We start from the raw sequence: 16,737 nt of genomic DNA on the forward strand, positions 1-16,737 counted from the left end.
CCTCCCCAGCAGTTGCCACGTCTCCATGTCTCCTCCCGTGCCAGGCCCTCCTGTTTCTCCCTTGGGCGGTCCCTGGAATCGCCCATCCTCTGCTGCCCACTGTCACTCACGCTCCATCTCCTTCTGGACCTCTGTCGTAGCTTTCCCACCAACCCATGCGCCCCACACTCCTTCACCCAGTTCAGCCTCGTGTAACTGCCAGGGTGCACGCAAACCACCGCACCTATACTTCCTCCTGTCTGATAATTCCCCTTGCTAAAGAGAGAAAGGCCATGAGATTTTCTTTTTGTCCTGGAGAAATGCTCCTTGCCCTTTGACGTCACCTCTTTGGTGAGGACTCCCCAAATCGCTGGGCATGACTAACCCCTCCTCCACCTGCATCTGTAGCACTTCAAGCACATTTCCGACTGTATTTGTGAGGTTCGAAGGACAGGGAGTCTCTCGCCCATGTCTGTGTCACCGTGGACCAGCGCTGTGTCCTGCACATGACAAGTGACCACGGGCGTGTAATGAGTGTGGCGCTGCATCAGGGTCACAATGCGACATCCCCCTTCTCTGCTCAGGCAGACGAGAAAGGCAGCGTGGGCAGTTCTGGAGTGCCAGGCCCCGGGCCCTGCGCATCACAAGTGTCCAGGAAGCTGCTCAGAAAACGCAGATCCAGGAGCCCTATGCCTGGTGCTTCAGAAGGGCTAGGGGTGGGCTTAGGGGCCTGTTTAGCGCTTTGCTCTTGTTTGAAAGCTTCTCCGTCAGCTCTAATGCACACAACATGCAGTTTGGGAGCCGGCCTACAGCTGGGCTACAGGCTGTGACGAGTCTTTGGATCGTGGCTCCCTGCGTGACCTGGGTGGGTTTCGCAGCCCGTTTGTGACCAAATTTTCTCAGCAAAGAGACTCACTTGTACTCACCACCTCCCTGAGAGTCAGGAGGGTTAAACAAGCTCAGCTGTGTGAAGAGCGTCACACAGAGCTGGGGGCCATGCGAGCACCACACACATGTGGGCTCTTACTCACGCTCAAGCACGTCCACTTCCCTCTCCTCGTTTTAAATGCCACGAGACTGGAGCCAGCGGCAGGCTGTGGAGTTGGTGCATTTTTTCTTCCTGCTTCACTCTCCTCCGCTCACAAATGACACTGACCGTACCATCAGTGACAGTGCTCTCGGCGTCCAGGAAGAGCCGACTTCCTGGTAACACAATGGGGCTGTCAGGGAAAACTTACTACACGTATGTGACGAGGCAGGTTGTGATACTTTGTAACAATGGCCTTAGGAGAGCTGATGTTTTAAAGTAGCCTTTGCTGCTTGTCTTTATAAAAACACAGAGGGAAGGAATGGGTAACCCAGCCTCTCCTCTGAGGGACCCAGAGGGAGGCGAACCCAGCCTGGAGCAGTGGCGGTGGACAGGTCAGTCCGGCACATACCTCGCACGTGGCAGGCGGCCCTGCTGGGCAAGGGCCGACTCTGAGGTGCAAGGACACTGTGCCCCAGCACCTACACAGCACCTGACCCTCATGGAGGCGCCATCGATGCTTAAGGAGTGAATAATAATTCAGACCCGGCGGGGACGGGCAGTGTACACAAGAAAAGGGACGCAGGGCCTGTTTTAAGTGTAACAGACACCAGAGGTACCGCGGGCGGGGTCTGGGTCTGCCTCCTTGAGCCCCGTTGTCCCCAGCCCAGCCCAGTGCTGCCCTGTCCCTCTGTGCCGGATAAGCACTGGGTGAATAATGGTACCTAGCTCTCCCCAGGAGGCCTCCATCTGCCAACAGATTAAAAGGACATGTAGCAGCCCTGGCTGGTGTGGCTCTGTGGATGGAGCGCCAGCCTGCCAACTGAAAGGTCGCAGGTTCAATTCCCAGTCATGGCACATGCCTGGATTGCAGGCCAGGTCCCCAGTAGGGGGCGCATGAGAGGCAACTGATCAATGTTTCTCTCACACATTGATGTTTCTCTTCCTCTCTTTCTCCCTCTCTTTCCCTCTCTCTGAAAGTAAATAAATATTTTTTAAAAAAATTTTTAATGACATGTAATAAGCATCCATTATCGTATGTAATGGTGATTTGCGTGGCCACAATCCCATCTGTCCTACAAATTTGCATTCTCTTTGCACACAGATCTGACCGAGTAAGAGTCCATTCCCGCCAGCTCTGTCAGGTTGCCCCAAATTCCAAGCCGGGGGAATTTAATTAACACGGGTTTCCTGGGAGGCAAATATTTAATGCCAACCCACACGCCCCATGGATGCACAGGCAGACCCCCACGGGTACGCAACCCCCACATCCCACAGCAGTTTTCTTTCTCTTTCCGTACCTTGTCCAGACTGTGAAACAGGAAAGGATTATTTTCATCATCGACGAGGGCCAGTTTGTTGACCCGGCCTCCTGGGCCTTTCTGGAGAAGCTGATAGAGACCCTCCCCATCTTCATCATCATGTCCCTGTCCCCATTCCCCGACGCACCCTGCCAGTCTGCCAGCACCATAATAAAGAACAGGAACACCACCTACATCACCCTCGGCGCTGTGCAGCCCAGCGACATCCGCAACAAGGTCTGCCTGGACCTCAACGTCAAGGGCATCCCCAAAGACCTGGACTTGTGAGTAACCTGCTTCTGTCCACAAGGCTTGAAGTCTGCGTCCACCGCCCAGGTCCAGGCCTCACCAGATTCCTTACGTTGTGGCTTAAGTGCCTCTTTCAGGATTCTTGCTGGGCCCGTCTTCCCACGGGGCCATTTCTCAGGCTGGGTGTGGGAGGGATGCTGCTCTCCTTCTCTTGGCCATGGTCTCGGTTATGCCTGCTCAGACTGCTTGGTGACTTCCGCTTTGCTTCCCTTCCTTCCCTCATGCTGGGCACTCTAACCAGTTCTCAGTCGGGACGCTGTGTGAGCCAGTGATGTGGAAGGTGAAGTGGTGAACACGGAAGACCACAACCTGCAACTGAGCATGGTCCTGCTCAGCAGGCGGTGGCCGTGGCGTGGCCTGGTGTCAGTGTGTCTGTCCACGGGTAATGGTGTGGCCTGGCATCAGCGTGTCTGTCTGCACATATTAAAGGCTGGCCATCCAGTCAGTGCCTCGGGAGCTGCTCAGTCACCCCATCCTGGGCTGGATGGGACCCCCTGAAGCAGCACCTCTCCCTTAGCTGGCTGCTCACAGCCCACCTGGTATCTGCCTCGATTCTCTCTAATGGGGTTGCCTAGCTTCTGGAAGACACATTTAAAGTACAAACTGGAAAATTTAAATGGTCACTTATTAGGTGAGGAAGGGAAGCAAGAATGAGAATGTGCCTCATTATATAGTTCTGGCTTTGGAAAGATCTAAATGGTTTATGTAATTAGAAAAATGAAAGAAAGAAAAGGAAAAAAAGAGCAATCCCTGAACATGGAAAATGAGCTGAAACCTGTGCAGAATGAGAAGAGGTTAGTTTCCGGTCATCGAGAAGACTCAAGCAGTTCTCCTTCCCGAAAGGCGGCTCTTCCAGGTAAACAGGCCGCCTTGCCCTCCCGACAGGTACCTGGTGGAGGGGAGCTGTGGGATCCCCTTTTACTGTGAAGAGCTGCTCAAGAACCTGGACCTGCACAGGGTGCTTGTTTTCCAGCCAGTGGAGTCCGAGGAAAAGGCCAACGTGACCTGGAAGAACCTGTTCAGTGAGTGCCCACAGCACAGCCCTCTCTCTGGCTTCTGCAGAGTGGCAGCTGGATGGGCTTTTCCGTGGGCTGCTTCCCATCCGGGTCAGAGGGCCTTGGGGGGGGTCAGAGACTGTGGGACCTGACACCCCAGATAGTGAGAGAGCGTGGCATTTTGGAGTACCGGGAGACGGCAAGACTGGGCAGGTTTGCTATCCGAACTTCGCCATTTCCGATGTCCCTTTCTGAGGCTTACCACATCATGCGCAGCGGACCCCTCCCCGTGAGTGCGTTTGCATTGGAGTGTGGGCATCGGAACATGCGTGAAAGTGTGTGTCGTTATATGCTATCAGGTATTTTGAACCTAATTTTCATAAAACTGCATGTACTATGGAAGACTTCCATTCATTTTGTTTGTTTGTTTATTTTTTGGAGGGGGGAACAAAATGTCTTTTGAGTAAATTTAGATTTTCATAGATCAGTTTGACTTAAAACACTGTATTCCTGACTCTTTGGGGAGCCAGCACGCCTCTCTGCCTGCTCTTCCTCGCGTGAGACCCACCTCCCAGTTTACTGGAAAACCCAGATAATGCCAGACCACGGACTGTGCGCTTTTCTTCCCGATTGTCTCCCGACAGAGAACGTCGCTAAGCCAACAGAGGAATTAAAGAAATTTACTCTCAGTGGCGAAGAGGGAAGCGAAGAAATCTGCAAGCTCGCCAGAGGCGTCAGGTTGAAAAACCTGTCTCCGCCAGCGTCATTAAAAGGTACAGAGAGCCTGACCCGGTGTTCATTGTCCAGGGTCTAGATGCCCCGTTGCTTCCATTGGGACCAATGTCTAAGAAGGAGAAAGGAAGGTCGTGACCCCTGGGGTTGCTTGTTTTGTGTTGCTCTGGCCAGGGGAGGCTCCCGGGAGGCTGGGCTTTTCTGCTTCCGATTAGGAGCCACCTTCCCCTGTGCATGTGGTGGGGTCTGATTTGAACAAGGTTTTCTTCAATTGCGGAAAAAAACGAGGTACAGTACGTTTTCAATTAAACCAAAACCAAGTAACGGGAGAGAAAATGGAATACTGAAACTTTTTCTGCCATCTACTTTTATAAGAAATGACAAAGAAGGGAATTTATGTCAGAGATGTATCATTATTCTTTTAAAGAAAAACAGCTTTCAAGCCACATTCTTGTCCGCATTCAGCCCCCATTCCTGCCATCTATGAAGAACTTCCAATATTTGAAAGGATGACCGAGGAGGCCTCAGGCTCCCTTCTGTGTTTTCATTCACTGTGTTTATGGACAAAGCAAGGTGGACTGGCTTGGCTTCTAGAGTGTTCTGTGGACAAGCTGAGAAGTGCTCATTTCGTCCCTAATGGCATTCTGGTCAAGAAGCCAGGGGCCACGGGAGCTATGACACAGAGCTTAGAGGAGGAATTGGGATTGGTGCTGGGGGGGCCCTCTGACGCTTGGTCCTGAGCACAGAGGGGCTAACGGGCTGTCACTAGGATAAAGGAAGCTCCAGGGGAGGTCGCGGGCAGGCTGACAGCTGGGAGGGTCCAGGAGAAAGAGTCTCCAGGGAGGAAGACAGAAAAGGAGCAGCTAGAGGGGTTGGCATGGGACGTGGACGGCAGGCCCAGCTCCTCCCGGCCACTGAGGCCCCCGCAGCCTCTCCTCTCCTCCAGGACCCTGTTGCGCTTTCACGCAACTTCAGAGCACCTTGACCGCGGCCTTGTTTTTGTCTGGCCTTGGTGCTGTGCACAGCTGTGGATCGCGGCACCTGCATGTCTGGCACGCTCAGCACGAGCACTTTCTGGGAAGCAGGTGCTGAGCAAAGCCTTCCTTTGGCTTCACTTGGCCAAGTTTCTGTGAAGAAGAGCCCTAGGGCAGGCAGCTGTCCGTCTCCAGGATGCGTCTGATAAAGACAGTGACCGGTTCCCTGCTGTGTGGCTTTGCACCCGCAGAAATCTCTCTGGTCCAGCTGGACAGCATGAGCCTCTCCCACCAGATGCTGGTGAGATGCGCGGCCATTATCGGCCTGACCTTCACCACCGAGCTGCTGTTCGAGGTCCTCCCTTGCTGGAACATGAAGATGATGATCAAGGCCCTGGCCGCCCTCGTGGCGTGCAACATCTTCGACTGCTTCCGGAATGGCAAGGAGCTCCAGAAGTCTCTGGAGCAGAACACCGCCTCGTTCGAGGTGAATTTTCGCTCCCTGTCTCTGAAGCCCACTGAAGGAATGGGTGAGTAGGGCTGGAAGGGACCCGCACTCCCCCTTCGGTGAGGGCACAGCTCACTCGAAGAGCTGATCCGCGTTGAGCAGCAGGAGCTGGTCCCTGCCCCCAGCCCCCGCCCCCAGCTGAGGAGCCCCGTCTGTCCTCTCCAGCCCACCAGGTGGACGAGGAGCTCCGAGAACTGGAGAACGAGGTCATCGAGTGCCACATCATTCGGTTCTGCATGCCGATGATGCAGAAGACCGCCTACGAGCTGTGGCTGAAGGACCAGAAGACGGACATGCACTTGAAGTGCGCCCGCTTCTTAGAAGACAGGGCCCACAAGTGCGACTACTGCCACGGCGGGGACTTCATCCCCTGCCACCACTTCATGGTGGACATTCGGCTCAACTCTTTGGACATGGACTCCATCAGGAAGATGGCTAACTTTCAGGAGCTCAAACGTAAATGTTCTTCTTTCATAATTAGTCCTAACCGTTCCTGTGGGGCGAGGGTTTCAGTTTCAAGTCCCCCGAGGCCTTGGGCACAGGGAGGGATGAGACTTGAGCAGCAGAGCCGGCGGGCAAGGAAGGGCTGGGGTCTCCATGTGGTGGAGTCCAGCAGAAGCGGTCTCTCCATAAGACGGTCAGTGGGGGTTTGGGGATAAAGGTTCTGGCCAAATGGGGTGTGGCCACTGTTCACAGTGAACCGTCCAAAGGGGTCAAACAGACCCAGCTGAATTCCCACCAGGCACAGGGGCTGGGGTCTGACATGGTGAAGTGGGAGCAAGACCAAGGTCCTTGAGGAGATGAGAATGTTGCTTTGTCGGTCTAGTTGGACGCGAGGCTTGGCAGAAGGAGGACATGCGTGGGAGAGAATTGTGCAGGGCCAAGCAGGTCAGGGCCCCCGGGAACAGGTGCCAGGCTCAGGGCAGGAATCCAAGGCCACCCATGAAGCAAAAGTCACGAAGTTCCAAACTGGCAACATAAGCCTCCAGCCAAGCGATCTGGGAAAACCCAGTGGAGGACTCAGGGGTGCGGGATTCAAGGGCCCAGGGACTTAATCCTGAAGGGCCTGAAGGACGGCAGACATGGGACAGCCACACCGACTCCTGCCCTTGCTTGTGGGCAGCCCTGGCCGATGGCCTTGGGGATTGCAGCCGAAGCTGCTTGGGGAGGCAGAGGCTACAAGTCGAGGAGTGCATATTACAAGGCTATTAAAAATTGGGGAGAAATTTATGTGCCTCAAGTGGCTGGCACACAGAAGGTACAAGAGAAATCCTTATTCATTCTCTGTTTTACACACATTGCCATTTGATCTGCATACCAACCCTTGAAAGTAGAAGGTTATTTTCACTTTGTACATGAGGAAATTGAGGTTCTGGAAGATTGAAGAACTTGTGCGATGCCGTAGAACAGGTGACAGAGTCTCTTCAGTCCCAGGTCAGTTAGTTGCCAGGCTCATGCTGTGCACCTTACGCCTGCGGTTCCCCATGTACTGGGCTGGCTTTGCGGGGGGTCCCGGCCGAGGAGAGCGGCAGCAGTGCACGGGGGCCACTGCGGGGTCACTCTGTGAGGGGGGGCGGCGGGCGGCTCCCGTTCCGTCCTCTGCCAGGACTTGATCAGAGAGGAAGCAGCCTTGTGCTGTGGTCCACACCTACCATTGCTACTGCACTCACCCTGGCCAACCTCCCTTTTTATAAAAGAGAAATCTGGCTGAGAGCCTTTGAGTATATATATAGGGTCTGTCTGTGAGGGTTTCCAGTCCCTCTTGGGCACAAAGATGATGAGACACGAGCTGTAGTCTCATCTCGTTGGGGCAGGGAAGGTGTCAAGGGGACGTATTGTCCTTGTAGCTGAGTCTTAGTGCTTATTACTGGTATTTCTTGCATCTCCCCTCATGCATTACAGCTTTGAAAAATTGGAAATGCATTTTTAATTATTGTTATAAAAGCAGTGTGTATGTAACATGATGTGGACCCCGAAGTTTGTAGCAAGCATTAAAATGCCATGGGTGCTGCAAACCAAAGGAAGGTGAATAGACGGATAACCAGATTCACAAAGAAAATAGCCAAGAATCAGTTCCAATCTTGGAGCCTTCCTGCAGATCGGAGACATACACATGAGGAAGGGCGAGGAGAGGGCCAGGATTTGGGAAGGGACTTCTCCGGTGAGAACCTGAGAGGTTCCGGAGCCCCCAAGGTGGCTGCTGCCTGCGTCATCTCAGCCTCAGTTGGGTATGTTCCTGAGACTCAGCTCGAGCATAGAGAAGACGGGGCCTTCCTCCCCCTCGAGGGCCCATGGCTGCCCCTGGGAGTGAGGTCGAGGATGTGAGGGTAGGTTCACAGATCCAAGGTCAAGGGTACAGGGCAGGCCTTCTATGTAAACAACCGAAAGTCATGGGCATCCAGATGGAACTTAAAGTCAAGGGAAGATGAAATTCCCAAGGAAAAAATCCGGATGGAGAAGGGAGTTCAGGACGAAACTGAGGCTTCCCAGAATTCGGAATGTTGGCAGAGGAGTGGGAGCCAGGGAGGGAAGGCCCTGAGGAGAGGTGTCACGGAGGCCAGTTAGGGACCAGGCATTCCTATCAAAAGGGTTACAGAGACATAGCCTTTGGATTTAGCAACGTGGTAGCCACAGGGAACCCTGACAGGAGCGGTGTTAGTAGGAGGGTGGAGGCCTAATCAATGTCTTCAGCTCCCAGTCCCTCAAGATGCACTAGGTGGCAGCTCGGGGTGGATGGTGGAGGGCGATTCAGTCCTTCTGCCACCCGGTGAGGACACCGGGCCGGGCCTGTGTGGCGGTCGATGGGCGGTCGGTCATTCTGCGGGAGTATGGGCACAGAGGCCCTTCTGGGAGAAGGTGGTAACGAGGCACGTAAACCATCCCTTTGCAAAGTGACCAATCTGCGCAGTGATGCGTTCACTCGCAGCCAGGGGACCGAGGCTCTGGCCCCGTCTCCATCACTAACAGACAGGGGGTGAGGGACAAGTCCCTTCCCCACGCCAGAGTCCTCCTTCTCCCTCCCTGGAGGGGTGGCCAGGGGGCACCACCCTCATTTGTTTTCTATTTTAGGGTCATTATGGAATTTTGTGACACACTGAGGTAAGGATTAGACTGAAGGTTTTAAATCCAAGGTTCTCTGCCCTTCCTCACTGAACACCAGACATTGGTGCCGGACAGAATATTTCAATGACCCATTTAACTTGTTTGTTTATTTTCTAGTTGGAGAAGAGATCAACTTTTCCAGAATAGAGATTCTGAGAAAGCCTGAGATATTCCCGGAAAATCCCAGGTACAGGCACGTATGACGGCCGAGGGGCAGAGACACACTCTTGTCTCTCAGTTCCGAAGACGGCTAGAATCACCGGTCTGGCCAGCGCCTCTGGCCCTCGGGCACAAGCAGAAAGTCGTCCAGGGTGTGTGTGGGAGTGTGGTCGGTGGCATCTACGTTAGGTTGTGTGTCTTGCTCTTTTCTTCGTCTTTAAAGACGTTTTCATGCCAAAAGCTATGCTGTGTCTGCCCATCATCACTCCTGTTTATTTCTGCGTTCCGGCAGTTCCGAGGAAATACGAGAAAAGATCTTGAGCTTCTTCGACGTCATCATAACCAAAATGAGCCCGTCGCAGGAGGACATCATCCCACTGGAGTCGTGCCAGTGCGAGGAGGTCCTGGAGGTGGTCGTCATTCCCCTGGCCCACCACTTCCTGGCTCTGGGGGAAAACAATAAGGCCTTGTACTACTTCCTGGAGACGGCCTCAGCCTACCTTATCTTGAAGGACAACTACATGGTAAGCCGTTTCTGCCCGGCTCTCCTCCCCGCCTTGAGACGCCTTCGAGGCCGGCCCAGAGGGGAGCCCCAGTGTGCCTTCTACTCCCTCCGGCCCTCGCTTCCTGCCAGCACCCCTTTCCTTTGAAAATCGGATTGCTCGGAAAGGAAAGGACCTGAGATTGAGAAAAAGAGTTTGAACAAATTGCAAATAGCATTCCACGTCATTGAAAATACTGCCACCTGTAGAGACTTGCCGTGAATGGTCTACCTGTATGGAGGGCGGAGGGCAGGGGGTGGGGCACATAGGTCATCCCCAAAACGATGCAGAGAGGACGCTTGGCGTCGGTGCTCCAGTCCCCCCGGAGTCTTCCTCAGCAGCGTCACATGGCCTCTGCTCTCTGTCCTCCCCGACACCGGCAGGTCTCTGGATAGGTGCCAATCTTAGCGCTGCGGCCTCCAAGGAGGCTCGCCCGCTTGGGTCTTCTGCGCTGGGCTCTCACGCGCGCCCTCTGCCTGCCAACGCCCTGGTGCACGTTTCTTCAGGATGACACGACAACCCTGTGGATGCTCAGGGTCTCGGCACACAGGGGGGACGGGGGGAGCCGGGGGGGGGCACGCTGGGAGGCACCGAGCTAAGGGAGGCCAAGTGGGTTCCTGCGAGGCAGGTGCGCCAGGGCTTTAGGACGCTTGGCTGCAGGCCCGCCCCCCCAGAGGGTCGGGCCGGGCCGGGGCGGCTGCGGCTCTCTCAGGAGCTTGGCCTTAGGCCACCTTCCAGGGAGCTGCTGGCTGGACTCGCCTTCCAGGAGCTCCCCTGAGGAAGTGCTCCCCCCACCCCGCCTCAGGGAGATCTTCTCGCCCTGCCCCCAGCAGGAGCCCAGCCTGCAGTCCTTCGCCCCATCCCGGCTGTATTTTACAGCTCCTGTCTCTCACAGCAGCCTAACCCACCCTCATACCTTAGACAGACATACAATTTTAAATTTAGACCATTACACATGTCAGCGAGCCCCAGTTCTCTCAAGAAGTTGTGTCAAGAACTAAAGTCTCCCTGGCACACTTTACTCACATGTGTGGGACATGGAGAGGCAAGGCCAGGGAGTCCCAGGAAGAAACGGTGCAGGGAGCCCCGGACTCCCTTGCCAAACCTGCAGGGAGCGAAATGCTCGGGCAGATGGTGACTGGAGGCTGAGCGCAGAGCGAGGCTCCAGAATGTGCCATTGGCACCGTCTCCTGCCAGAGAAAACCTGGTAGGCCCAGGCTGGCCGCAGACTCAGTCTCCCTCCACCCCCACCCCGTTCATGTCCCTCGGGCTGAACACTTGGGGATGCGGCTTCCCCTTATTTTACTCTTCGAGTCGGACTGTGCCTCAGTGGTCCCCGCGCCCGGACCCTCCTGTGTAACACCGCCCCAGGAGATTAGAGGTGAAGGCAGGGGTGCTCAGGGCCTTGCCCTCCTCCCCCATTTCCCAAAGATGGCCCTGGGGGTGACCCAGGAAGGGTTCCACCTCACCCCACCACAGAGGCCAGCCGCTCCTTGTGGGTGTGGGGATGCGTCAGGGCCACCAACGCAGGGCTGGAAAGCAGGGAGGCTGGGGATGACATCAGTCGAAGGTGGGAGTGGCCTGAGAAAAGTTCCAGGCACAGTGACTGACGTAACAGAGGGAGGAACAGAGAGGTTTCTAGATTCTCCCTCTACAGTGAGTGGACAGGGTGGGTGTGAAGGCAGCCCGTGTCCTCCGCAGAGTGTTGCCCTTGTAGTTTCCGTCCTGAGGTGGGAGGTCCTTTCTCACCAGGGGCGGGGCAGAGGTGGTGGGGGTCCCAGAGCATCTCTGGCTCTTGCCATTCGGTGGAGCCCAGGGCGGTGGGCCTTGCCGGCCTGACCCCTGCTGACTGCACAGCTGTGATCTCTGCAGGCATACACCTACCTGAACGAGGGGGAGAGGCTGCTGAAAACTCTCAAGAACAATAAGTCTCAGAGTCATATTTTTGAGTCTGCCACCTTCTACAGCCTCAAAGGTCAGGTAAGAGCCCACGAAAAGAGTGCGTATTCTGCGATTTGCCATTGGGGCTGCACGCAGAAGCAACAGATGCCAGCCCTGCACTTTGTACATCCTCCCCAGCCCCACCCCCCACCCCAGATCCTATCCAAGACTCGAGAACCCCAGGCACCGGTACTCAAACCTCCTCACCAGCCCTGGCCAGCAGCGAGATCTTCCTCATCTGGGCGTCTTTATGAAATGTTTTTCTAACAGCCCCCCAAAATGGACACGAATGGGTAGATGTTTCTCAGAGGTCGAGGATGCACCAAAGGTGCTAAAGGCTAGTCATCCAACCCTCCTTCCACACGCACAAGCGGGCAACCCTGCCCGTGATGCCCAGGGGCTGCTCCTGGGCCCGGAACTGCCATCTCTGAGGAATGTTCCAGAAGGACGTGTCGCGGGACGCACCCGCTAAGCCCAGAACCGTGGCTTCGCCCCTCTCCCTGCAGGTCTGTTTCAACATGGGCCAGATGGTGCTGGCCAAGAAGATGCTGAGGAAGGCCCTGAAGCTCCTCAACCGGCCCTTTCCTTACAACATGGTCTCTGTGCTTTTCCACACCCGTGTTGAGAAAAACAAATACTTCTATTACATGAATCAACAGGCCAAACAGAGCTCACCACCAGGGTAAGGGGAGGGGCCGGCAGAGCACGGTTCTCACCACCCTGAGGAGAGACCCCAAGGCAGTTCTGGAGGCTGGGCAGCCCAGAGGAGGGGGTCAGCACACTCAGCAGGGGCCCTCTGGGGGCAGCAGACCTCTCTCTGTGTCCCCGCATAGTGGCAGGGGTGGGGGCTTTGTGGGTCTCTCACAAGAGCACTAACCGCGATCCTGGAGGCCCCGCCCCCAGAGCTGAGCACTCCCCACAGGCCTGGTCTGTTGATACCCGCACTCTTGGGGGTCCGGATTCCACATGTGGATCTGAGGGAGGCCACTGCAGAATGCAGCTGTTGGGAACGGCCAGCACCTCCACTGAGCCAACACCTGGCTGCCGAGAGCAGCGTCCAGTGGAGGAAGGGACCGCTGGACGAGCCAGCCTGGAGGTGGACCCCGTGGGTCCCCGCACCATGCCGTTCTGGCTGTGTAACTTTGAGTTAATTACTTAACCTCTCTGAGTCTCCCCTTCCGCGTCTGTGAAGTGGGGTCGACTATTCGGCCCTTTCTTACCAGGCTGTCATCAGACTCATGTGGCTGAATGACAAAAATGTGCTTTTTAAGTAGTTTCATGTAAATACCAATGACCGGACGGCTGATGCACGTAAATTAATTCACCCTTGCCCAGGCGGTATTATGGTCCCGGTTTTGCAGCGGAGAAAATGTGCTCCATGAACCTCGATGCACTTGTTAGGAAAGGCAGCGGGCCTGGAACCTGCGCCCCGCTGCCCCATCAGGGCCGTCCCCTGCCTCTGTGACCCGCATCCCCTGTGCACACTCTCTCTCACAGGAAGAAGAAGCTGGCGGAGCTTTACCAGCAAACCACCTGCTTCTCCTTGCTGTGGAAGATCTACCACCTCAATTACTTTTTTCACTGCAAGTACTACGCCTACCTGGCAGCCCTGATGGGCATGAATGCTGCCCTGGAAACGCAAGACAACCTCCAGGTAGGGGCTGCTGTAGCTGCCTTCCAAGTGTCTGCGCCTCGTTTGGGGAGAAGAGCCTAGCGAACGCCCGTCGGGACTGAGGGCCCGCGGAGGGAGTGCAAGCCCCGGCTGGACCGCCCTGCGGCCAGCGGCCTCCCACACGTTGGCCCCCGGGGCCCCTTACGCACACAGTGGCTGTCGGGGCCTCAGCCAGCTTTTACTGCTGTAGGTTGTGTCTATTGATATCATTGGGTAAAAAACCAAAACCACACATTTAAAAATATTCTTGAAAGCGGTAAATCTATTACATATTAACATAATCAACATTTTCATAGGAAAAAAGCTGTATTTCTCCGAACCAAAAATGCAGTGAGAAGAGTGGCCTGTTGTAGGTTTTGCAGATATCCTGATGCTGGTTTTGCAGGAGACGGAGTCTCTTTCTGCTCCTGCCCTCGCTCCCTCACGTCGTCCCCCCAACCCCCAGCCCCCTGCTAAGTCTTCTTGATATCTGGGAGAAAGTGAGGGTGGAAAGGAAGGTGGTAAAGGAGAACTCTTTTCAAAAAGCTTAAGTCATCACTCACGCGCCAAAGATTTTACCAGATTGTTCCCTGAGGGAAGCACGGGTTCCAAAGAGAATTGCATGTTTGCATGGATGCGGACATCCTCTGGTCCAAGGGCGATGATCACGTGGGTTCCCCCGAAGCGTTTACATTTCTATGAAAAAGGATCACTTAGCACATTACCAGTTTTCTATGACAGCCACACAGCGCTGTCCTGCAGCCCAGAGACAATGAAAGGCAGGGGTACCGATGGTGAGGCGCTGGATGGGACACCCACTGAGTTGTTGGGGTTTTTTGTTTTGGCCCATTTTCATCTTTCACTATTTTTTCCTGACACATATAACGCCTTGAAATTATGCAACTAGCTTTGACCTCCATGTGTCCTTCTTGGAAGGTCCCAGCAACCACATTGGGAGACCCACTAGTCTAGGTCATAGACTGGGAAGTCTTTGATTAGATGACGAAAACTCCAGGAGACGAGGTCAAGACATTACTTCCCTGACTGGTGTAGCTCAGTGGGTTGGGCATTGTCCTGGGAAGTGAAAGGTCACAGGTTCGATTCCCAGGCGGGGCACATGCCAGGGTTTCGGGTTCGGTCCCTGGTTAGGGTGTGTACAAGAGGCAGCTGACTGGTGTTTCTCTCTCACATCGATGTTTTTCTCCCTCCCTTCCTCCCCTCTCTCTAAAACAAATAAAATAAATAAATATGTTTTTTTTTTAAGTCAAGCAGTTATTAAGCCGAATCCAGCTCATTTAGTCAGAATGACCTGGTTCCTTTATAAAAGTCCGTCAAACCTGGGTTTCTCCTGGGTAAGCAGCTCTTCCCCAGAGTCCTCAGTAATGGAGCGGCGTGGGCAGGGAGCAGCGTGCCTGTCTGAGGCTTGAATTCCCACCGTGAGGTCCCTTCAGCAGACCAGGACACGTGGGCATTTGTGAGGCCCATCACACTGGGCCTCTGCCTGGATCCCGCCGGCCTCTCCTAGCTCCCGGAGCCACCCACGGCCGCTTTGCCTTCCTCAGACACCTGAATTCAGTCCTGTCCAAGGTCTCCACCCTGGGTGTTCCCTCTGCCTGGGGTGCTCATCTCTTGACATTCACTGGGCTCTGTGCTCACCAGCTGGAAAGCCACCTGCTCAGTGATGCCTTTCTTGACCGCCCCACCCATTCAGAGCCTAGCCTGTCACCCTGCCTGGGGGCTGACTGCCGTGTTTTCTTTTTTGCTCCTTTGTCAGTGGGTAGCCTGTGTCCCCTGCCAGCCTGTACGCCCCATGAGGGCAGGTCCTTGTCCTCTCGGCCACAGGCTGAGCTCCCAGAGCAATGCCTGTCACCTCAAGGGTGCTCATCAAACATTTTTTGAACGCATCGCTTTACTTCTCCTAGACTTGGAGGCTTCTCTCCTCGAAAAGTGTGAGGGAGGCGGGGCCAAGTGTCAAAGCTGGAAAGTGACTCAAAAGACACTGTTGAGGAGACGGCTGTGATGAGAGGTCAAGAGAGCAGGCAGGGGCTCCCCGGGGTGCCCTCACGCAGCTGAGGCCGTTGGTTCGGCAGAGCAGAAAGGACGAGTGCAAGAGCGTTTCCAGGACCTGGCAACGCTCCTCCAGCAAGCCCAGACCTCCCTGTGTTCTGCCGGTGCCCCACCACCGCAGGGGACGTGGGCCACACACGCCCCCGTGGTCCCAGCCCAGGCCGAGCTGCAGGTTTGCACATCTCCTTTGCCCAGTGAGCCTCTCTCATCCACCACCACCTCCGGCTCTCCTTCCCTTCTGGGAGCATTACTGGAACGTGCTGTTAAAAAGCGGCCCGGCCCTCTTTGTTTGGTCAGGAGACAAAAGCAACACGTGCCTATGAGAACAGATTAAACATCTCAGAAGTGCAGGGAGTAAAGAGTCCAGTGCCTCTCCTCCCTCCGCCCTCTCATCCAACCCCACGCATAGGCACCTACCGCCTCCACCTGGGGGCGCTTCCCTCCTGGCTTCCCCCCCACCTCCACATTTTGTATTGTTCAAGTAGGGTTGTCTCCATTTTCCCCCACCACTCCCCCCGCTCCAGGTTTGCTACGTGATCACATATCTGCATATATAAGCTCTCGCTTCTATTTTTTCACACAAATTGAAATTCTTGTTTAAGGCCTCTGTGGGCACGAGGGGCCCTCAAGCTTGTCCTGGGTGATTTGATGAAGGGGAGGCAGAAACCCAATTTAATTTTGGTACCAAAGCCCACAGGTTGGCCAGCTGGCCTGCCCCTGTCCCCAGCAGACACTGGGCGACACCGCTCGGGGTTCCTCCTCAGTCTTGCCCCTTCTCTCCCCGACTGGCCATTGCAGATTATTAAGGCCTACCTGGAATACTCGCTGCACTACCAGCTGGCTGGCCACAAGGACGTGTGGGTCAAGTATGAGGTCATGGCCATGGAGCAGATCTTCAGCCTCCCCATGACAGGCATGGGCAGTGAGATCATGGCGTACGTGGCTGACTCGCTGGGCTACACCAAACTCATGATGGGTCACTTGGACTTGGCCATTGACTTAGGTAAGGGCTGGCTGAGCAGGATGGCACGTGCAGATACAAGCGACGCCCAGAAATACTTCGGACTGATTTTCTCCGCAGGCTCTCGTGCCCAGAAGATGTGGGCACTGCTCCGGAACCCCAATGAGCAATATAAGGTCCTCTGTTGGCTCAGTAAATGTCTCTTGCTGAAAACCAGGTATTTGTTCAAGCCTTTTCCCAAATGCGGGGAGGAAGCCATGGGAATGAGTACTCTGGGCTCACTTTACGCTGGCCACAGGGGGCGCTGGGGAGGGGTCTCACAGCAAAACGGACGACGTCACTGGTAACCCATCATCCTTTGCAAACCGTGCTCTTTTCCCAGAACTTGACCCCACTTAGCCTCTCTCATCCGATTGCTCTGGCCAGTGACCAGAGAAGGTCAGACCACTGTCCCCACTGTGGGGATCAGGCCTCCACCCCTACCCGGTA

The 16,737-nt window shown here is 55.1% G+C and overlaps 1 protein-coding gene across 1 annotated transcript in view; it reads left to right on the plus strand.

The window, feature by feature from the left end:
• The window catches only part of ADCY10 (adenylate cyclase 10), a 41,944-nt gene that overhangs the window by 19,961 nt on the left and 5,246 nt on the right, over positions 1-16,737 (plus strand). The window contains exons 16-27 of the mRNA XM_024551963.3: positions 2,317-2,591; positions 3,502-3,638; positions 4,256-4,384; positions 5,569-5,847; positions 5,991-6,281; positions 9,045-9,114; positions 9,379-9,610; positions 11,501-11,608; positions 12,076-12,251; positions 13,067-13,223; positions 16,086-16,290; positions 16,369-16,465. Of these exons, the coding sequence (XP_024407731.2) occupies positions 2,317-2,591; positions 3,502-3,638; positions 4,256-4,384; positions 5,569-5,847; positions 5,991-6,281; positions 9,045-9,114; positions 9,379-9,610; positions 11,501-11,608; positions 12,076-12,251; positions 13,067-13,223; positions 16,086-16,290; positions 16,369-16,465 (2,156 nt within the window). The remainder of the gene's footprint in view (positions 1-2,316; positions 2,592-3,501; positions 3,639-4,255; positions 4,385-5,568; positions 5,848-5,990; positions 6,282-9,044; positions 9,115-9,378; positions 9,611-11,500; positions 11,609-12,075; positions 12,252-13,066; positions 13,224-16,085; positions 16,291-16,368; positions 16,466-16,737) is intronic.

Source organism: Desmodus rotundus, chromosome 12 (assembly GCF_022682495.2).
Source record: "Desmodus rotundus isolate HL8 chromosome 12, HLdesRot8A.1, whole genome shotgun sequence".
Taxonomy (NCBI): domain Eukaryota; kingdom Metazoa; phylum Chordata; class Mammalia; order Chiroptera; family Phyllostomidae; genus Desmodus; species Desmodus rotundus.